The following is a 23,741-nucleotide window of genomic DNA, read 5'->3' on the forward strand; positions in this document are numbered from 1 at the left end:
GAGTTATTAATGAAAATGGGGCATGTGTCACCTGGGAATACAACCTCAGTAAAGAGAAACAAAATTGCATGTACATTTTTTTTTAATTCCTGGAGATAACACATTTTATGAGGCACTGAACAAACATTTTGGTTCTTTATCAGGTCTTTTGTGAATAGATATCTCAGTGACCCCTTGTACTAGAATGTACATTATTTGTATATGTATTACAATAACCCCTTAAGGCTCCAGTTGAGATTGGGTCCCCATTGTTCAAGATTCTATACAAACACAGAATGTCCCTGTCACAAATGCCTTCCATTCTAAATAGACAAACCTGAGAAAAAGTGGTAGGGGAAACAGAGTCATAGAAATAGGAAGTGGCTTTTTCAGGGCCATCCAGGAGGTCAGTGGTGGAGCTGAGACTAGAAACCAGGTCTTCTGACTCCTGGTCAAGTGCCCTATATGCTAGACCACGCTGCCTGCAAACTTGAAGAGCTTGATATCAGCGAGAGTTGAGTGCTCAGCACTAATTAGGAGGCCCACAGCATCTTGCAGGGTCAGGCCCTGGTATGCTGGTGTGTGTGGGGAACCTCTAGTCAGTGGATTGGTCAGTTTGTGTAGAAATTTCAAGTGCGAGTTTCAAATCAGTTTAGTAATTAGCATAAGTGTACTTTGAGTAGTGTCCCTATGGGTGCTCCACTTCAGGTGCCCATGAGCCTTTGATCAGAGATTTTCAGTAGCAGTACCTGTTTGTCCCTCACATGCACTTTACACATTCTTGTGCCCCATAGGATGCATAAAGCGGTGTGGGCAAAACGCCCTCAGTTCCTTCTCAGCTGCTTTCAGGCTGTGAGAGAGCGTCAAGTGTGCCTGGTTCACTTACACATAGTTAAATGTAGGGGTTTTTTCTTAGTTTTTCTTAGCTTAGTTTAGTTGTAGTATTTAATTTAGGGGAATGTTTTTAGTTCCCCCCCACCCATTTTTATTTTCCTGCCTAAGAGGTTATTCTGGATCTTGACTCTTCTTGGGTATGCCAGTATCCCCAGGCTTTAAGCACTTTGAGGGCCACACTTAGATCCCTTGGGATTTATATATGTGCAAATAAAAGAAAATTTAGTAGGTCTCAGACACCTCAAAGATCTTCATTTCTCTAATTTCCTTGGACCCTCTGAACCAACCTCCTAGGAGTCGTAGATACTAGAAGAAGAGGCTATCGACTGCAGTAGTTACCTCATCCCAGCCATCCATTTCTTCCAAACGCTAGTTTTGATGGTTTGATCATCTACTCTACAGGAATCTACAGCTACACTATCCCGCTCTCCTCCCCCCACTTTTGATACTGTCTTTCCCATTTCCAACATGCATGGGAGAAAATAACATCTGACAAATTTGGTTTTGGAGGTCATAACGTCTATATCATCCCTTCCATCCTTCCTATCCCCTTTTTCGAGGATCCATCTTGTAATCAGTTGCTGAGACAGGAAGTCACCTCTCTTCTATGCTGAGGGGCCATATAATAAGTTCCAGTCCAGCACAGGGGAAAGGATTTCTATTCAAAATACTTTGCGGTCCTCAATAAGAATTGGGGATGGAAACCAATATTAGATCTCAGGTGTCTAAACAACTACGTGAAACCACAGAAATTCAGGATGGTAACAGTTGCATGTATAATTCCTTCCTTGCAAACAAATTTTCAGTATCCAACTCTTAACCTTTAGGGCATGTATTTTCATGTCTCAGTTCACCTTTTGACAGCAGGTTTCTTCTTTTTACAGTCAGCCATGATCACAGTACCATGTGCTCCCATTCAGCTTCTCCTCTGCCCAAGGGTATTCTTAAAGGTTATAGTGGTCATAGCTGCCCACTTACACTGACTGGGAATTATTGTCTTCCCTTACCTCAATGTTTGGTTACTCAGGACCAACCTTACCAAGATGTTTTACTGTCAATAACAGGATCTCTGTTTGACAGTTTAGACCGTTGTCTCCATCTTGAAAAGTCCACTTTGACCTCAGGACAATGGATAGATTTCATAGGAGCTTTTCTCAATGGTGTGATAGCCAGGGCTTACTTGCCTATGGACAGATTTGCGAACCTAAAAAACCAGGTTTCAATAGTTCAGGTAAGGCCTCAAATCTCGGCGAGAAATTGTCTCCAACTATTAGGACGTACATCATCTTGTACCTTTGTAACCCAATGTGCAAGGTTACATCTTGTGTGCTTCTAGGGATGGCTCAGGACAGTTTATATACTGAACACACAGTCTAGACAAACAGTTGTCTGTTCTCTGTCAGGTTCTGGATTATTGGTGGAAGGACCCCTCCAAAGTCTGTGAGGGAGTCCCTTTCATTCAATCTCCTCCTACCATTGTTGTAACATCAGATGCATCCCTCTTTGGATGGGGAGCACATCTAGGGTCACACACCATCTAGAGCAGATGTCTTCCCAAGAGCATCTTCTTCACATCAACCTTCTAGAATTGAGAGCAGTCAGGAATGCTTGCACTCATTTCCTTCCACTGATCAGAGCCAAATCTGTCACGGTCATGACCGTGACAATACAGCCTGCGTGTTCTACGTTAATTGTCAGGGCAGAGCGCACTCTCCCTTGCTTGTGCTGAAACATTCAAACTCTGGAATTGGAGCAGAACCAACCAAATAGTCATCTCATCTTCTTACCTCCTGGGTAAACAGAAAGCCACAGACGATGACGTCAGTGGGCACTTCTCCCAGAATTACGAATGGGAGTTGGCCTCACAAGTGTTCAACAGCATATTTCTAACCTGGGGGGGTTCCAGAAATGGATCTCTTTGCCACTGCTATCAACAAAAAGGTGAAAAATATTGTTTAAGAGGGGAATTCTAGCCTCAATTACTAGGAGAGGCCTTCCTTATTTCATGGGTCAAGGGCCCAACACCATTGTTCTTGAAGGTACTGAACAAGATCAAGCAGGACAAGGACAAGGTCATTTTATTTGCACACGCTTGGTTGAAACAGATTTAGTATCCTTACCAGATTCAACTCACTTCCCGTCCACCACTGATTCTTTTTATCAGGTGCTGTCTGTTGCCCCAATGCCGGTCATCTCAAACTAGAAATTCTGTGATTCCAGGTGGTTCTTAGATGGTTCTCAGGAATAGAGATTTCCTGTTCAACAGGTATTGTTCTATAGCAGGAAAGCATGTACACAACGTACTTACCTTCAGAAGGGGAAGAGATTTCACCATTGGTGTACCTGTCAACAAGTTTCTCCTGTTCTCTCTCCTTTTCCACTGTCCTGGAATACCTGATTGAATTTAAAAGATCAGGTCTTGTTATGAATTCCTTCAAGATTCCTTTGGCTGCAATAGCAGCCTTTTACTCATCTATGGAAGGTTTTTTCAATTTTTGCTCACCCAAAATGTCAAGGTTCCTCAAAGGACAAATGAATCTTTCCCCACAGATTAGGGAACCTACCCATATATGGTTCTTGAACTTCATCCTTAATTGCCTTCAGCTACATGTTTGTTGCTACACCTATCCATGAAAATAGCTTTCTTGATAGCCATCACTTTGCCCCAAAGGATAGGAGAACTGGGGGTTTTAATGGCAGATCACCTCCTTTACAATGTTTTTCAAGGAAAAAGTCTTGTTATGACCACATCCTAAATTTCAGCCTTAAGTGTCTTCTGAATTTCATATTAATCAGACCAGTCATCTTCCATTTTTTCCCCCTGAAACCACATCAGACTAGGCAGGAAGCGGTCTTCGATGCCTTCAGTGTCAGAAGGGCATTAATCTTCTATTTGGACACAACCAAACGATTCAGCAAGTCTCCCCAACTGTTTGTTTCAATTTACAGACAGATCCAAAGGATCTCCCGAAAGATTCTTGGGGTGGATTTCTGAGTGTATTATCTAGTGTTATGAGTCTGTCAACATTCAGCCTCGCTATACACTGTTAGACCATTCTGCAAGATTTCAGTCTACTTCTATGACGTTACTCAAGGATGTCCCAGTCTCTCAAATTTGAAGAGCTCTCCTTCCCCTCTGCTTCTGAGCATAGGTGCTAACTCCATGGGTGCTCAGAGGTTCAAAGACACATAGAGAAAAAATAGGGGGTGCTTAGCACCCATGGGGTTGGCCGGGGCTGCTGCTCTAGCAGCCCTGGGGCTGGCTGCCAATCAGCTGTTTAGCAGCTGGCCCTGCACCTCCATCAGCTGTTGAGAAGGGCTGCCCCCCACATTCACTGTTGAGCAGGGCTGCCCCACCACTCGCTCCTCTCTGCCACCTCCCCCCTTACTGCCCTTAAGGCAGGAGGGGACAGAAAGGAATGAGCAGCAGGTGGGAGGCGCTCAGGGGAGGGAGTATTGGGGAGGGGGTGGAGCTGGGTGGGCTCTGGGGGTGGAGTGGGGGCAGGGCCTCAGGGGAGGGGGTGGAACCAGTGTGGGGCACCCACAGCAAAACCAAAAGTCAGCGCCTATGCTTCTGAGTTTCCTTTGCAGGACTTTGTGGTAGAGAAGGCCCTGAGGGAAGCTTGCTCATACAGCTCTATATAGCCACAATATGGAGCAAGAGATTGCATAGCGTGCGTGTGCGGGCCGGCGGGGCAATGCTATTGGCACATTTCTGATGGAAGGCGCACGGTGCGCCTGTGCAGCTGAAGTAGAACACCCATAGGAGCCCTCACCTTGAAGAACTCTCGTGACTGCACAAGATGAGTAACCTCTTCTTCACACCAACTGCCCTGTGGCCTCTACTGGCCTGCGTATGCACAGAAAAAACATCGCAGTAAACCTCAAACTAAGTAGCACACTGGATCTTTTGCTATAAATTCTTTCTGTCCTTACTGGAGAATACATAAACAGATGTGAATTCAAATTATTACTGCCACGTCCTGTGTCCATTGCCGTTAATGTCAAAACTTCCATTGACTTCAGTAATGCAGAATCAAAGCCCGAGGCAAAAATGGGCCTTACCCTGAGAGGTGTTGAGCACTTAGATTGACCTTGAGTTAAAGAAACATAGGACTAGAATGGACCTTAGCAGGTCATCTAGTCCAGTCCCCTGCACTCATAGCAGGACTAAGTATTATCTAGACCAGGGGTTCTCAAACTGGGGGTTGTGAACCCCCTCAGTGGGTCACATGGTGGGTATATGGGGTCATGAGTTGTGAGCTCCATGGGGCTGACAACCCTGAACTCCCATTAAATTACCCCCACCCCATTTTTAATTTATAAGGGGGGTCACACTCAGAGTCTTACTGTGTGAAAGGGGTCACCAATACAAAAAGTTTGAAAACCACTGATCTAGACCATCCCTGACACTCGTGTTTGTCTAACCTGCTCTTAAAAATCTCCAATGACTGAGATTCCACAGCCTCCCTAGGCAATTTATTCCACTGCTTGACCACCCTGACAGGAAGCTTTTCCTAATGTCCAACCAAAACCACCCTTGCTGCAATTTAAGCCCATTGATTCTTGTCTTATCCTCAGAGGTTAAGGAGAACAATTCTTCTCCCTTCTCCTTGTAAAACCCTTTATGTACTTTAAATCTGTTATCATGTCCCCTCTGTCTTCTCTTTGCCAGACTAAACAAACCTAGTTTTTTCAATCTTCCCTCATAGGTCATGTTTTCTAGACCTTTAATCATTTTTGTTGTTCTCTTTTGGACTTTCTCCAATTTGTCCACATCTTTTCTGAAATGTAGCACCCAGAATTGGACACAATATGCCAGCTGAGACCTAATCAGCTCAGAATAGAGCAGAAGAATGAATTCTCGTGTCTTGCTTACAACAACACTCCTGCTAATACATCCCAGAATGATGGGTTTTTTGCAACAGTGTTACACTGTTCAACTCAGCATCTCTCTGAGGATCAGGCCTAATTTATATTGCTTTGCATGTTTGAAGTTGTTTTCTGTTGTTTGTTTCTTTGGGGTCCAATACTGATCACACACATTATCCCATGTAACTTTATTCTCAGTGTAGGCTCATTAGCATCAAAGGGACTATACGTGGGACTGAAGGTTTGGGCAGTAGTTACTGTTTGGAGGAATGGGGACCTGGATCCTAACGGCCAAATTTTTAAAGGAATATACGTGCCTACTTAGATTATTAAAAGTATCTACGTGCCTAACACTCACTGATTTCAATGGGATTTAATCATCTAGATGCTTTTGAAAATCCCAGTAGGTGCCTAAATACCATTAAAAATCTGGCCCTGAGATCCTAAGGAAAAGGGATTGTTTCTTCTCTGTATATATGGTAGCAGAACAGTGTCAGCCAGCAACCAATAAATAATATTTAAAATACTTAATGATATCAAATTCCAACAGCTCACCCAGACCTTTTCCCTCCTTCCACTCTTCCTGTACATACACCCAGTCAGGTATAATTACAAGAATACCTTGTTTTCCTCATTAATAATATGGGAAGAAGAGGAGTTCAAGATGAATTTTAAAACAGTTGCGGAAAGAGTGAAATAAGCTATGCAGGTTGACAGAAGGCACAATTCTCGCTACCTTCATAGCCATTGAAAAATATTCTGGAAAAAACTTAGATTATTATTTTGCTTTGTCTTGAAGAATGTGAATAATAGTTCTGTGTGTTTATTTCTTTCCTGTTAAATCAGATAAAAACAAAGAAAATGGTCAGCTCCAGAATACCTACAAGGTCAAACCTAATATCCAAACACAGGTATGCAAAAAGAATATAGTATTCTCAATGTAGCCTTGTGTTTTGTAATGTCAGATTTTTCTTCTCCCTTAGGTGCTGTATATGGGATGAGGAGAATGTGGCAGCAGGATTGTAATATTGGAAAATCATTAAAGCCTCTTAATCAAAATTTGATATCTAAAATTCAAATACTGTATTTAAATACATGTTTTTATGTGTGCATTGACTGCAGAGGTTTACAGCCCCCTGATTTAAAAGGGACAGAACTGATAGTTTCAGTATGTGAGTTCTCGACTTTGGAATTTGCTTCCCTCTTGGTCCAACAGTGCTTGAGTTTGCTGACCTGCAAGGCCTACCTACATTTTCTTGCACTTTTCATGTGGTGGTGGAGGTGTAATTGAGGCATGTAGGGAAGGATTTGTTTTGTGATGGGTTGTGCAGGGCCTTCTTTTGAGTATCCTTTGATATGATACTGAGCCTATCTGTCCCTCTGTGTGTTCTATAAATATTGTAAGGGGCTTAGAGTTTTATAGCCTGATCTTCCAAGCATATATTCACGTAAGTTGTCCCATATAATTCAATATGACTTCTCACGTGGGAAGTTGCTTGTGTGTATTGGTTACAGGATCAGAGTGGCAGGGAAGGACTCATAGCTTTCTTATTTATATAATTAGGAAATCCCTAATATCTTTACAGATGGCTAGATAGGGGAGTTAAAATTGTTCCGCTTGTGTGTTTGCAGAATTTTCATGTGAATCAAAATCAATATTTAGTATTTTTCCATATATCTTTTATTTGGCCTTCGTGAAAGCAGCCCGCAAATGTGGATGTCACATGTTCATAGATATGCATATAAACAGATTTTTTTTTAAAAAAAAGACATGTCTGAGACACAAATGCAAAGGAGGCACAAAACAGAAAGAGGGAAATTTGTAGTTAAATCTGCTTTAGTATCTTTAAAACAGTGTCAAGTAAGCATTGCATCTCAAGACTGTTGAACAATACCCTGTCTTCTATGACATTCTGTGGTACCCCTATTTTACAAATACTGTTAATGGAGTTTTTCTTTATAACTCTGCAAGGAATATCACACTTAGCAATCGTTATTCTATGGACCAAAAAAGTATCCTATCAATGAAAACATATTAGACAACACAATAATAGCCCCCCCGCCCCCAAATGGCAGAAGATCCCATTACTTCACTCGTTTAACAAAACACTGTATAGAACACCTGATTGAATACGGTAGAGAATAATCCATAGGGCTTAAGCTCACATGTCTCTTCTGTCTCTGTAATCTATGTTTTTATCAGAAGAGGGAAGAGGTTATAGGTCCTAAATTGTTTCTTTGTATGTAACTTCAGATACCTTGTGTTGATATAAAACCATACGGTGGTAGCTAATGGGTAGTTTGCAAGTACATGTTGTCCATTTACCGTGTGACCAGTAAATCCTTCAGGAGTTATCTCCTTACATAATCATTCCCTTTCCTCCTTGGAGGAAGAGTTAGGCCATGCATTTAGGAAAGCAGGCATTCTAACTATAACAGCTTGCATTATGAGGATGCCTGGAATCACTGGAGTATAAGTTTTAGGACACTAATTTAAAGCTAATAGGCCAGATCTTTGAATGTGTCAGAGCTGCCCCTGGTGCAGCTCAGGGTGGTGTGTTGCAGGGCGGACCACCTCAACATTACCCAAGCTGAGCATGGTGAGTCCCCTAGCCTCAAGACTAGTCTAAAGTAATACCTGGCAGCCCATGGCCCAGTTGAGTCATTCCAGCTTCTGGGGATAAACAGAGTGAAAGTAAACTCTGACCAAGCCCTCTACTCTTAGATCTTGGGCACATCATGTTGGCTCTGGGCCACCTAGGGATTCACCTTATGCAAGGGAAATACTGAGAGAGCTGATTAAGCTGGCTTTCCAGATGTTTTGTGCTTCCTGAGCATAGGGGAGAAATGGAGCCAGTGAGTCTTCTTTTTGTCAGCTTCCTGGGGCTTAGATATTGGTCACTCTGCTGTGAGACACGCTACTGATTTGTAATGAAAATATTCAATACTGATGTGCACACACCATCATTCCCAGTCCAGTGGTACAAAACAAAACAAGGATGATGATCAGCTATCAATTACATCACTCCCACATTTACATTGTTACTTCAGTTTCCACAGCAGAGAACCAGTCACACAAATCGTTAGGTGGGGTATGTTTTAATGATGCAACCACACAATTTCTACAAAGCCAGATTGATAATGAGTTAGGCCAAAAGTTGTTTGTATTTTGTTCAGAGGCAACAGTCTCATTTTTGGAGTGGTTCTGATTTTTCTCTGTAATGAGTGCCTTTGAAAGGCTTTATTGCTGCATTTCATGTATAGCCACCTTGTCATTATGTATAGTTATTCTTCTACCTTTTCAACAACATTGCAACAAAACAGCTTTTGTTTCTTTTGGCAGGTTGACCCAGCAAGTTTGGCTAAATTTTGGGGCTGGGTGATGAGGAGCAGTTATAAGGAAGAAAGTAAATAACTATCCTAGGGACAGTCCCCTTCATAAATAAGGGGCAGGGAATGTGGTGGGGGCTAGAGGAGAGAGGAGAAACACTGTAGAAGAATAACTTCCTCTTCTAGCTGATTAAAATCCAGCAGTTATATAATGTCAGGCTGCAAGGTGGAGTTCCCTCTAGATTCTCTGTCCAACAGGGAAAGGCTTTTAGCGTCAATCACTTATTTATCTCCAAAGAAAAACATGACTGTTTTCTTAAGGCTTGTCCAGTCGGATTGAATCCAGTGCTGCCGTAAGGAAAGCAACGATGTCCTAATGTCTCCCATTTTAAAATATATGTTAACTTTATGTGGCTTTGGGAGATAGGAGCATCGGAAATAAGTAAACAGCAGCTGCTAAAAGCTTTACTGCTATATAAACTCTTTTATACCTGGGACAAAAATAGATGAGAGGTGCATTAGGTATATGACTACAAATCAAGAGACCTCTCTTTTGACAGTGGCTGCATCATGAACTTTTTGTATCACCTTGAGCTAGTCACTTCTATTTATTTCTTATCTATCAACATTATTTTAAATGCTTCCATCACTGTAGTATCTGAGTGCCTAAGCTCTCTGTTTTATTTTCTCAGTCTGGAAAATGAGAATAATATTTGCCTTACTCACAGGAGTGAGCATCATTTAGTTAATGTTTATAAAGTGGTTTGATAATGTAAAACTCTATACAAATAGTAGGTATCACTTTGGCACTTAAATACTGTGGTGAAAAAATGCCTTTAAAAATGCCTGAGGGAAAAGGTACATCAATATTTGTCAACTCAAAATAAAGGTTTGCTATCCTAGGTTCAGAGAGAAAGAGGGAGAGAGTTCATTATGGCAGGCATTGTCAGATGGAGCCCAAAGTTATGCAACTAGCAGCTTTAGAGATACTTTAGCAAGTGAGCATCTGAAAGACCAGACGTTGATAGCAATGGTGCTGGTGGTAAACCTTGCTCACTAGTGATGGGAAAATACTGAGCATTAAGCAAAACAAATCTTTTGAGTTCCTCAGTAAAGACCATGATGTAGACTTCTCCTTGAATCCACCCCAGGTTGGTATTGAATCAAAGTTGTTACCGTGTGATAGCTGTTTGGTGGCCAGTCTAAAATGAGAATGGTGGTCCCAGGCCACTTTTTAGTACAGTAACTCCTCACTTAAAGTCATCCCGATTAATGTTGTTTCATTGCTGATCAATTAGAGAACATGCTCTTTTAAAGTTGCACAATACTCCCTTTTAATGTCGTTTGGCAGCCGCCTGCTTTGTCCACTGCTTGCAGAAAGAGCAGCCCGTTGGAGCTAGCTGGTGGGGGTATGGAACCAGGGTGGACTGGCAGCCCCCGTATCAGCTCCCCGTTCCCCTAAGTTCCCTGTGCGGCAGCCGCCCAGCAGGCTATCAATTGCCGGCAGTTCAGCTGTTCCTCCCCCCACTGCCATATGCTGCTCCTGCCCTCTGCCTTGGAGCTGCTCCCTGGAGCCTCCTGCTTGCTGTGCGGGGCTGGAAGGGGGGAAGAGGGGGTCTAACGTCAGGGTGTCTTCCTGCTCCTGCACCCCGCTTACCCCATTTCCATAGAGCAGGAGGGGGACACGACAGGGCTTAGGATGTAGGGAGCTTCCTGGCCTCAGCTTCTGTCTCAACTTGCTGATCTACTTAAAAAGGCAGTGTACTTAGAGTGGGGTCAGCGTACTTAAAGGGGCAATGCGCATCTCTCTCTCTCTCTCTCTCTCTCTCTGTCTGCCATGCTGTCTCCCCTCCCTCCATTCGTGCTGCCTTGTAGAGTGTGAGGCTACATTAACAACAATGGGTTAACCCTTGAGGGCTCAACTGATTGCTCGTTCATCATTTAACAGTAAGGCATTCCCTGGGAAATATCCCACCTCTGACTTCAGTTGACGTTTCGCATGGTCTCCCTAGCCTCCATCATTCCCTCCCTGGATCCAGGAGACTGGTACGCTGCCCTCAATTTAAAGAACACATACTTCCATATTTCCATCTTCCCAGGGCACCAGCACTTCCTTTGCTTCATGTTGGGCCGGTGCCATTTCTAGTTCATGGCGATGCCCTTTGGTCTCTTGTCGGCCCCAGAATGTTCACAAAGTGTACAGTGCCAGTGCCCGCTTAACTGCAGCGTCGGGGAGTCCAAATATACACGTACCTCGATGACAGGTTGATAAGGGCCAGTCCCCGGATCAGGTGTGGAGGCATCTCGACCTGGTATGTTCCACCTGTCGAGACCTAGGGTTGATAATAAACGAGAAAAAGTCAACCTTAATCCCAATACGACGCATAGCATTAATTGGAGCAATCCTCAACTCCCCTCAGGCCAGGGCCTTCCTCCCTGAGTCTTGATTCCAGGCCATGGCGAAAGTCATCGCGGGCCTGCGGGCCCACCCGCTGACCACCGCCCACACGTGCCTGTGACTGTTGGGCCACATGGCGGCATGTATTTACGTGGTCCGGCGCACACGACTGTGCCTCAGACCCCTTCAGGCGTGGCTGGCTTTGGTCTATGTCCCCAACTGGCACAACATGGACCAAGTGGTCAGGATCCCAAGTCGGTGTTGGAAGGAGTTCCCTTTGTGGCTCTGACTTCATCAGTGACCCTTGTCTCCAACGCCTCAGACCTGGGCAGGCAAGCCCACCTGGGCACTCTCTGCACTCAAACTCTTTGGTCCAGTCATGGTCACTCGCTGCATATCAATGTCAGGGAACTCAGGGCGGTTCGACTAGCCTGCCAAGCATTTCTACCTCATATTCAAGACAGGATGGTTCAGGTCCTGACAGACACCACAGCTATGGTCTTCTATATCAACAGGCAGGGCAGAGCCAGGTCGTCTGCCCTCTGCCAGGAAGCCCTCTGGCTTTGGGACTTCGGTCTGCAGCACAACATCCATCTCGTAGCTGCTCACCTTCCAGGGACCAAGAAGACTTTGGTGGATCACCTCAGCAGGACGTTCTCATCTCTCCACAAGTGGTCCCTTCATCCGGAGGTGGTCAGTTCCATCTTCCACAAGTGGGAAACTCCCCGGGTGGACCTGTTCGCATCTCGGCAGAACAGGAAATGCCACGTCTTCTGCTCAATCAGGGGCATGGACAGAGGATCCCTGTCAAACGCCTTTCTGCTCCCGTGGTCGGAAGCTTTGATCTGTGCCTTCCCTCCAGTGCCGTTGCTACCCCGGGTTGTCACAAAGTCAAATAGAACAGGGCAAGAGTCATCCTCATAGCGCTAGCGTGGCTGTGCCAACACTGGTTCAGCACTCTGCTGGATCTCTCGGTGGCAACCCTGTTCCAGCTACCGCTCAGGTCGGACCTGTTGTCCGAGTGCCACGGCAGTCTTCTGCATCCCAACCTGGCAGCGTTACATATGATGGCCTGGCTGCTGTGTGGCTAAACGTGCAGGAGAAGCAGTGCTCGGCTGAGGTTCAGCGCATCCTGTTGGGAAGTAGGAAGCCCTCCACCAGAGTGACCTACCTGGTTAAGTGGAAATGGGTCACCTGCTGGATTGCAGCAAAGATGTTCGTCCCAAGTGGGCTTCTCTGCAGCTTATTCTGGGCTACCTCCTGCATCTTAAGATCCAGGGCATCAGTAGCTGTGGCCACAGCCCATTTCCAACCAGCTCTACCCATTTTGGGGGATTCTTTCTTCCCTGGAATATAGGCGAAGTTGCAGCCACACTGCTCCGCTGCAGCCTTGTCCCCACATGGATTTATCCACAAACTGAGGTTTCCATCAGCTTAAACAAGAAAAAAATGCATAAATGCTAGGTGAGTCTGGCCCTGTATCTACTGCACAAACTGAACTATTCCCAAACATGATTTGCGCCAAAGAAAAATACTTGAAAACATTTGCAGTAGGTAAGATGCTATACCATACTGTATATACTAAACTATACAAAATACACATATTTACTACTACCCCTACTAGCAGTATTTTTTCGTTATATTGTTCAGTCAGGAAGCTGCTCAGTTGTGGTTTTTAAAAAAACTGTTTTGTGTTTTTAAAGGGAAAGAACGTACGATATATTTCTGTAATTAAAATCAGCAGATAAAACTGCAATCTGTTTAATTAGATTTGTTTTCTGTACAGTGCAGTACAGTTTATTTTTAAATAATGTTTTGATGGCCTGAACTTGACAGCAAAGGTTGATCGAAAATCCGGAGAAGAAAAATGTGATCCACAAGGAGATCTCAAATGGTCTCATAAAAATTTGACTCAGATGAAACAATTAAAAAAAATGAATAGTATTTTATTATTTTTTACCTAAATATGCTTTTGTATGAAATAGATTAAATGAGTGACATTATGAAATACAGAATAAACCAGTAGCATTGACTGATCCCCACTCATCTAGAAGCAGGACTTTATATGCTATATGCTTAGCCAAAAGAAGTATTTGTATATTGAGTTCTGTTCCTCCTTTAAACTCAGACTTCGCTGAAAGAGGATTATATTTTATAGCTACAGTTAGTATACGTATATATCTGGCAGTACTTCTGCCTGGTCCCTTTCCAGTCATTGTACTATTGAAATGTTGGCTCCCGTACCTGCATGAGCCAAAGGACGGTCAGGGCTTACTTATGTCATAGAGATCTGCTATTTTCTCCATTCTGAGAAATGCAGAGCCAATTCACGTGCTAAAGATGCTTATTTCCACGCTGCTCAAAAGTCTGTAAAGGATTAGTATGTGGATGGAAACCTTTCTGGATCAAAGACCAGTGTAAGGCAAAAATATTTGCAATACAAATATAAAAAGCATATAAATTCCTTTCAATTTGGAGCCCCCTGTTACTGGCCTGTTATCACCCTGAGAAATCAGTTGTTGAAATTAAGGTGATGCCACTGATAAATCCCACAGATGCTAACCCACATCAAATGCCTTTTACATCCATACTTTACTTTAGATGAGAAGTGAGCATCTGATCTGGATTTAAAAAACATAAAATAGTCCTGGTTTATGAGAATGGTTTGTGACATTTTCAATAACCTTGATCTGAGTTGAAAGTTAGTAACAAAATACACAACTGGGTGATTATTGTTGTTTTGGAGGTTTCATTGTTATTACTTTGCACAGTTTCATTGTCAAGGTTTCTCCGGTTCTTTAGTGGTCCACAGTACAAGCTGGAGAGATTGTTCTCAAAGAGAACAAAGGTTAGAGGATTCCTTAGCAGTAAGATTTTCTGTACTAATGGAGCAAAACAACTGGCTGTAGCCAAATGAAAGGGATCAAAATGCTTTATAATAGTTCTCGCCAACAAAAATGAAGTGTAACCTTCAGTGATTGGGGCTGGAGCCATATCCATTGTTAACTTGGGACAAATGAGGCACTGGATTGAAGCCTTATATTTTCATTACAAAGAAAAATTCAATTTCTATTATAGCACAGATCCTAATGCTTATTTATTTTTTCTCTTTATAGCTCATACTACGAGATGCTACAAAACTGGTCCCTATTACAAGAATCAAACAAGGTAACTTGTGGTTTTTTCATGTTTTTTTTCCCCCTTGAACACAGATATCTCACAAAAAAGTAGAAAATGAATGAAAAAACAATACATTTACTGTAATTAATATATGCAGAGTCTAGTGAAACTTTCCTTCTAACCAAAATCAATGGAACTTCACAATCAAAATTGTAGTTAAACTGGGTTCCCTCTTCATTTTTGAACTGTGTTATTTTGTTGCATCATACACAACTACTTCATTGAATCATTTGCTGAACGGCTACCAATTCTAGTTTCTGCTAGTGTCTGTCTATAAGGTTACCATGTGAGCCATATTTATAAAGGTATCCAGATTTGTCATTCTCTCTGCCTTGCATCCCCTAGCTGCCAGGTATGAAAAGAAGCAATATGTGACTTGAGTTAAATTTGTACTACACAGTGAGATATTTACAATACAGTAGCCAATGTGACTACTCTTTGCTACTGTGTATATAGTGTACTCAGGCAGATAACATGAATCCAACTGCAGACCATGATGTTCTAAAATGTGATCTGCAGCCTCCCTCATACAGAATCTAGAGTTCTAGCCCTTGGAGACAGCAGGTTCCAGCAATCAATGCCCCATTTTCATCTAAATAGCCTTTAGTTAGTTAAATATGAGCATTGCATGCTAGAGCCTGTAGTCTCTGCGCATTGTAGGCGACACTCTACAAGTTAGATGCAGCCTTGAGGCCCCTAATGTGTTGTCAGTGTGGATCACAGAAAAATTTGCATGCCTCTTGTATTCTGTTTTCTTGCATAGTGCTGTAGTAAAATCCACAATCAGTGTGTCATACACACTCATCCATATTCTCTACCCTGTACACTGCTGGAGGCTTAGAAGGGCAATGTTACAGATATAGAGCCATAGAAGAAATTACCAAGGTTGAGCCAATGTTGATAGTATGTTTTTACTGTTATGAAGAAGCTTGACTTTATCCAGCCCTAGCTTAGTATTCACATACAAGCGCAAGCACAATTATGACAATTTTCAGAATATTTCTTCAACAAACAATTCACTAAACACATAAGTTATTAGCCCAGATGTTAGCTTTTTCTGAGCAGTGTGTGTAGGGAAACAGGCAGAGTTCTTCTTTAGTAGTTTTAGATGAGTAAAGACATTCCCTAAAATTTAAGAAGGAGTTGGGGAAAACTCAACAAATATTTTTAACATCCAGCTGCAGGGCAGAGGATGTTTAGAAACTTTTTTTAAAAATGCATATGTTTTCAGTGTGCTATAGACCAAAATAAAGGTGGAGGGAAGGCTTTTAGGAAAGAAATGAAAGTAGCAAATGAAAGCATATCTGGGTATGGGTAGTGCTATCTTCCATCAGGACTTCAGTGAAGAGTCTCAGCAGAAACTGATAAGCAACAGCCAGCTACAGTCCGAGTGGAAGAGAGGAAATATTGGCCTCTGGAAATGTATTTACCAAGAAAATGTTAAGGTTGCAAAGCTGCATTTCGAGAAAAAACGGGGGAGAGATTTTTTCCCCCTCCTTAGTTGTATTTTTACAAAACATAATCATTGCATAGTTGATTTTATTTCTGCAACCTTGAAATAGTGGTGTTTAAAATTGGAAACCCCATTTTTGTTATGCAGTGGTCCTAGGTTATATAAGGCTTTCTGTGATTAAAAATCTCATATAACTTGATGTCCTGGGAAGTTTGTGGGTCTGGAGCTGACTTGTGAGAAATCCTAACATGGAGCATTTACATAGAAAGTTTTGTGCTGTCTTTTCAGTGGTGTCACCTGCAGGGATTTTGAAATGTTCCAACGTGATGAGTCTTCATCACTATGTCAGTGTGTCTCCGCTCCTCTGGGAAGCTTTTGGTATCTGGGCTTTTATAGATTAGTAAACCCCCTATAGGGTGTGGCTATGACAAATGTGAAATAATATTTCTTGTAAAATTTCTTGTTAAATTTTTATAAGTACAAATATTTAACTTTACCTGTATGATTTTTAAGTTGAGAAGGATTTAGAAAAATAAATATGTTCCAAACGACTTCTTCCAAATATTTTATATTTCCACTATGTATTCCTGGAGAAGAAGTTGTTTTCAGAGATGGCTTCTTGCACTTGTTTTCCAGATGTTTAAAAAATGTCACTTTTTTATTTCAGAGAAATACAAATTCCACATGTCCATAAAATAGAGTAGACTGTGGAGCGGGTGTGATTTATTTAATTAGTACCATGTGTGAAGAGACTTAAACCAGCATGCTCACCATACATTGGGATTTGAAGCATGTGAAAAACATCTTTAAGGGACCAGCTCTTTGAAATTTGAAAATGCAAATTTCCATAGAAACAGAAATACAGGAGCTTATTTAATATGTTCTGAAAATGATTGTCTTTGCATTTAAGCCAGGAGCTCCCCAAGTCAGAGAAATGTTAAACACACCAATATATAAAGAGGGCAACACATGAACTAAGTAAAAATCTCAGGTTTATTTTGACATACTAGCCATAGGACATTTGGCCCTTTTCATTTTCAGAACACTTCATAAACATAGAGCCTCATCCTATGTTCCTATCATATTTAAGCTCAGTGGAAATTCTGAGTGTGATAGGAATGCTGGATTGGGCCCATTAACTGATAAATCCTCATCAGTCATTTTAAGAGATAAATTAGTAGTATTGTCCTCATTTTACAGATGGGTGAAATTTAAGCAGAGAGAGAAATTTAAGCCCAAGGCCACAGATACAAGTCAGTACCAGAACCAAGTTTAGAGCATAGTAGTTTTTGGCTCCCATTCCTGCATTCAGATTACTAGAATACATATGCATGTCATGTGGTCAGGATTTAGCCCTTTATTTTACTTATTACGTGAAGTCCTTGCTCCGGGTTCAAACTTGTCAGTTAGACACTGGCTCGAGTTTGGGATGCTGTGGAATTGTACTGCCCTAGTGGAAGCTCAGTAACACATTCTTATGTGGTTTGTAAGCAAGCATTCTCCAGGATGCATTGTTACATAGTCTATGTCTAAACATACGGTGGCGTTTAGAGTACAGGCACTACGCATGTAGCCACACACCCACAGTAAAAGGCAGGCTTCATTCCCACTTGTCGCTAATGTGTGTAGCTACAAGCCTCAGTGAAAGGCTTCAGCAGCAGGGAGGGAGCATGTAATGGCTCTGGCAGCTATACACTGCCAGAGCCTTTTCCCCCTGCCTCCCCATTGCCAGAGTTTTTCCTCTTTGCTGGAGCCTTTTGCTGCAGCAGGGAAAGGCTCCAGCAGAGTGGAAAGGCTCTGGCAGCAGGACACTGTAGTGGGAGGCACTGCTTGGGCCTGTAGAGAGCCTATGTAGGGTACGTACCCTGGTGATTCAGGCATTTAGGGCACTTGTCTAAGCCATGCCTCACCATCTACTGTGCTGTTTATACCCGTACTAGCTGTGCATTCAATGTCTGTACTCCACATGCCACCATCAGTGTAGACATACTCTTAGATTGTAAGCTCTTTGGGTCTGTTTGTTTTGTGTTTGTACAGCCCCTAGTACACTGGGGTCCTGGAGCATAACTTAGGCTCCTAGGCACTATGGTAATCCAAATAATAAATAATAATGATGGTGCATGGTGTACCTTTTTAAAGTTCTCCCAAGCATACAGATGAACCACACCTGCTGACACGCTCATAAGGAGGTGTGTGCAGCATGCATGCTCCTCAACTGCTGGCCAGTGCAGACAGAGGTTTATGTCCTGAAGCACAAGATCAGTCTTTACTTACACAGTTTATCTAGGCTATTTTAACTGCAGATATTTCATATGCTTTTCTTAGAAGATGCTTGTATGCTGTTATGCCACTTTTAACCTTTAAAGTAAATAATTCATATTGAAAGTTCCACATTAATTAGTATTTATGACGCACCCAACATGAAGCATAAGAAGAGGGATTAAAAAGGATTAGATGTTTGTATAGTAAAAGCATAATATTCCATTACAACAGTCAAGATAAAATAGGGATATCAGACCTAGTTCTTCAGGGCATAAACCAATCAATGAATCCAAGGAAGAGAACAAAGTTTCCCACATACGCATGCTATGGTATGAATATCTATTGCGTGAATTTATACCTTCCTCTGAAGCATGTGATACTGTCTACTGTCAGACAGGATATAGGACTACAAAGAACATTATTCCTGTGTGGCATTTTTTATTTTGGTCCTATAAATGCTTGTTTTCATGCTGAGTTAAAAATATCTATTACCATTGCTAATCAAATGCTACAAAACCCTAAATATTAATTTGAATGTTTTGTTTAAATTCACTTTGGCTGTGTTCAAACCCCTTTTCCATTAATATTCTAGTGCATTGGGGATACTGCAAAGAATATTTGTGGTAACAATAAATGTTAAGCAAATATTGCAGCAAGCAAATTTTGAATTTGTAATTGAGTATTTGAACCAAAAACCTGATTCTTAGAATTATCCTTATCCAGCCATGTGAAAGAAACATACAATGAGACCTGCATTGTCTAATTAAAGCAACTAGAACTTAGAAAATTGAATACTTGCAAGAAACTGCTAGCAAATGAGATACAGATTAAGTACTATTCACAGAAAAAACTAGTAAAAACAGTGAAATGTCTCAAATTATTAATTATGAATTATTCACCCAGCTCTACCTGTTAAAAATACTGCCACTCCTAACATTTACTAGACATGTTCCAGTGTATCTTCAGGGTCACATGAATGGTAGGGGTGATGGGAGGTGAGTGGGAGCACACAAATAGTAGTGGTCTCCTGGCCAGACATATCGTTTAATATCGTAGTGTCTCATTAAATAGCAGACATTTTCTAGGGATTTTTTAAGCTCCCCTAAATCTCATTAGCCCTGAGTTCTGCAGTTCTTGAAACAGGTCCTGTGATATCTTGAGTATACAGCAGTGGTTCTCAACCTGGGGTCTGGAGCCCCTGGGGGGAGGGGCGCGAACAGTTTTCAGGAGGTCTGTCGAGCAAGGCCAGTGTTAGACTCATTGGAACCCAAGGCAGAAAGCCAAAGCCCCACCGTGCGGGGCTGAAGCTGAAGCCTGAGCAACTTAGCTTCACAGGGCCCCCTGTGGCATGGAGCCCCGAGCAATTGCCCTGCTTGCTACCCCTAATGCTGGCCATGGATTTTTTTATAGCATGTTGGCGGGGCATGGCTCAGAAAGAAAAAGGTTGAGAACCCCTAGTATAGAGCATAATTTTCCCAAAGAAAATCAATCTAATGTTGATGGCATGACAATTGACACTGAGTGTATGGGAAAGATTTGCAGTTCAGGGTGGTTTAGAAAAGAGACAACTTGCAAAGCCTCAGATAGATTTGAGATAATGTAAGAAAATATGAAGCTGATATCTCAGAGCTACTAAAACTGAATAAAGAGGCTTTCAGAATGTTTAAAGTGTGTGTTTTTCGTTTCCTGGCTTAAAATTTTTGTAAATTTCTCTGATAATGCACTGTTGCTGTTTCCACAGTAATTCAAAATGTCACACGTCGGATGCTGCCTAAAACCACGGACAGGCCTTCCCTGGCAGGAGCAATACTAGGTGACTAAGACATTCCTTACTTCTCTGGCCAATAGATAAAGATCTGTGTAAATCCTTTTTACATTTCCTGTCCTTTCTAGTTCTTACTTTCTTGAGGCTCATTCATATTTTTTTTTATTATATCTTACGATAATTGTGGTAAGGGGAAGGATGCACCTGAAGTATAAAATCGACTATGTCGTGGTCAGAATATTTTAAAGGACTTATTGCCACTATTTTATCAAAAACAGTTCTTTCATATTGCAGGAGATGGGAGAGAAGTGATTTTGCAGAGAGAATTTTGAGGTGTTAAGTGAACATATGTTCGGCTACCTCCAGGTGTGCATTAGGTCACAGGTTTCCAACCACTGGCACATATACCTGTACTGATACTTCAGGCTTTTGTGAATGGTATACTAAGTTTCCCCACTCCACTGTATTACTGAGACCTGTACTAAGCCCCAGTGCATCACAGCTTCCTTCATTCCCGTCAGTTGTCTGGCCTGATGTAGAGCTTGGGTAATTGCATATCAGGTTAGAGCACACAGGTAGCAGGCACTAGATGGTACCAACTTACTATAATAAATGGGTACTCTTGTCTGAAAAGATTGGGAACCACTCTGCTTAAAATATCTGGAGACAAATTTATCCCCAGTGTAATACTACTAATGCTTAGTTCTCAGTGGCTCAGAGGGTATTGCATGGACATCTCTGAGGGCAGATTACAGCTCACCATGTTTTGAATGAATGGCTCACTTATCTTTATGTGTAGTGCACCTTATCATTCCAGGTCTCAATGAAACACCACAACAGAAACTCCCTAAACCTGAGACACTGGGCATATCTGAAACACCAAAGAAAAAATTGGGTAAGTAGACATCTCCTATATTAAGTTAATGAAGTTGGTGAGCATCATCAGAAGAAATGTATTTTGGTGTGAGAATGTACATTCAAGCTAAGCCTCCTTTTTTATTTTGTTTGGAGCATTTGTTCAGTCAAGTGGGTAAGTAGGTGTCCAATCTTGCAAGGTTTTGAACACCAAATACGAAGAGAAGACATTTTAAAAACAATGCAGGTTTCAGAGAACTAGTCACGTGTTATTGGGTGTGTGGTGAAGGCAAGTTCAGCAGTTCCCTAAGGTATTTGATTTCACGTGTTTGTTCATCTTGGATTGTTTGGGCAAATTACAGCAGGAATAGAAATAAATGTAAACAGAGGCAGCGCAGATGTATCTCTGGTATTTACAGTCTAACTTCTGCCTTTTTAGTTACAAATGAAACCCAAACATGGCCTGAGGAATCCAAAACACCAGAAGTGCAAGAAATCTCCCCACGGTCCTTCCCAGGTAATTATAGATCTGTTTTAGGTTTTTATAAATGATGTGTTACACCTTTTCCTCACTGCCAGTTTTGGTGGATTGGGAGTTTTTTTGTCTTCCCCACAGTGGGGACCTGGTGGATTGGTGAGGAGATACAGTTCAGTGTTGCAGTTTAACAGGTGGCAGGTATCCAGTACATATACTTGTTCCAGAGGGGGTCCAGTTCACCGATAAACCAGAATTGGAAGTGGATTTAGGGGAAGACTTCCCCTAAAAACTGGGAGTGGATTGGGGCTCCTAATGTCTGGTACAGTGAGGAGAGAATCTGCTTTCCCCGGGTTCCCCAGCTCCCTAACTCTCATATGAAGGGAGGGTTCTGGGGTCCCAGTAAAGGGCTGGGGACCAGCTATGAGGTAGAGAAAGGTTACTGGCTATCCTCTACCAGTTGGAAATGATTAAGGAAGGAATCCTGACCTGCACTGTTTGGGTTATTGCCAGATAGTTCCCAGATGAGAAGTTAATAAAATTGCAGCTTAATTAAATCATGTCTTTCTTCTTACATGTCTGGGACAGTATATATGAACTCATTAACAGTTTTAGGCTTTGTGCTGCTCAAGGGTGACACTAGTTGAGAGCATGTCAGAGCTGATATTTCCAAAGAGGGTACTGTGCACTACATTAATGCTCTCACCTCGTATCGGAGAACACTTCAATCTCTCTGGTCACTCGATTACAGACCTAAAAGTCGCAATATTACAACAAAAAACCGTCAAAAACAGACTCCAACGAGAGACTGCTGAATTGGAATTAATTTGCAAACTGGGTACAATTAACTTTGGCTTGAATAGAGACTGGGAGTGAATGGGTCATTACACAAAGTAAAACTATTTCCCCATGTTTATTCCCCCCCGCCCCCCACTGTTCCTCAGACATTCTTGTTAACTGCTGGAAATGGCCCACCTTGATTATCACTGCAAAAGGTTTTCTTCCCCCCCCCCCCCCCCGCCACTCTCCTGCTGGTAATAGCTCATCTTAAGTGATCACTCTCCTTACAGTGTGTATGATAACACCCGTTTTTTCATGTTCTGTAAGTATATAAATCTCCTCGCTGTATTTTCCACTGAATGCATCCGATAAAGTGAGCTGTAGCTCACGAAAGCTCATGCTCAAATAAATTGGTTAGTCTCTAAGGTGCCACAAGTACTCCTTTTCTTTTTGCAAATACAGACTAACACGGCTGCTACTCTGAAATTTAGCATTTGTATGTACACTCCCACAGGATAGAGCTTTGGCAGGATTGTCTCTAGTGTTAAATAATGGGGAATATAATTTCATTTTATTGTATATGGATTTGACTCTAAGAATCCCACAGCATTACAATAAAATTGTACCTCTTTGACGTTTTCTGCTCTATTTTTATAACTGAAGCAGGGCCTGATTCTTCTCCCATTAAAGTCAGTTGCAAAACTCCCATTGACTTCATTAGTGTGGACCTGGCCTACAAAAGAGGCAAGACAGAAGCATTGAAATGAATGAGAAGTTTAGAAAAGTTTCAGAGTAACAGCCGTGTTAGTCTGTATTCGCAAAAAGAAAAGGAGTACTTGTGGCACCTTAGAGACTAACCAATTTATTTGAGCATAAGCTTTCGTGAGCTACAGCTCACTTCATCGGATGCAAGTGAGCTGTAGCTCACGAAAGCTTATGCTCAAATAAATTGGTTAGTCTCTAAGGTGCCACAAGTACTCCTTTTTTAAGTTTAGAAAAGTAATTGTTTGAAGACGATTTTGCTTAGGTTTAATGTAGTTAGTGTATAGTCTTGTTGTCACTATTCGACTTTGTTCATAATATATGTCATTTTTGACCAAGCAGAATATATGGCCAAATCCTGCTGGTCTTGCTGATTGACTTCAAATGAATGGAAGTACTTGCATGAGTAAGAGGCACAGAATTCGGCCCTTAAATCTCATTGTGCTTGTTGTATACAAGAGTACATCAAAGAGGCACCATTTTACAACTGATCAGACTAGGTCAATTTTCATTATTTTTTAAAGACCTCTAACTTTATTCTCATGAAGACATAAGTTTCTATTCTCCACTTAAAATTTCTGACCCAAAAAATGACTTGAGAGTAGAGCAGACTCATTTATTGAAGTTAAAAATTAAATTTATTTTGTGGGACTTTTAACAAATAATTTCTATAACAGTATGTTGAATATTATGGACAATAAATTCCTTGGACTAGCTACAACTCAAGTCAGTCCAG

General features: G+C 41.8%; 1 protein-coding gene across 1 annotated transcript in view; it reads left to right on the forward strand.

Annotated features, from left to right (window-relative positions):
* Positions 1-23,741, forward strand: part of ABI3BP (ABI family member 3 binding protein) — a 316,616-nt gene that overhangs the window by 145,462 nt on the left and 147,413 nt on the right. Inside the window, exons 6-10 of the mRNA XM_074973278.1 lie at positions 6,592-6,656; positions 14,590-14,641; positions 20,110-20,181; positions 20,933-21,028; positions 21,428-21,505. Of these exons, the coding sequence (XP_074829379.1) occupies positions 6,592-6,656; positions 14,590-14,641; positions 20,110-20,181; positions 20,933-21,028; positions 21,428-21,505 (363 nt within the window). The remainder of the gene's footprint in view (positions 1-6,591; positions 6,657-14,589; positions 14,642-20,109; positions 20,182-20,932; positions 21,029-21,427; positions 21,506-23,741) is intronic.

The sequence above is a fragment of the Natator depressus genome, chromosome 1, assembly GCF_965152275.1.
Source record: "Natator depressus isolate rNatDep1 chromosome 1, rNatDep2.hap1, whole genome shotgun sequence".
NCBI classification, from domain to species: Eukaryota; Metazoa; Chordata; order Testudines; family Cheloniidae; genus Natator; species Natator depressus.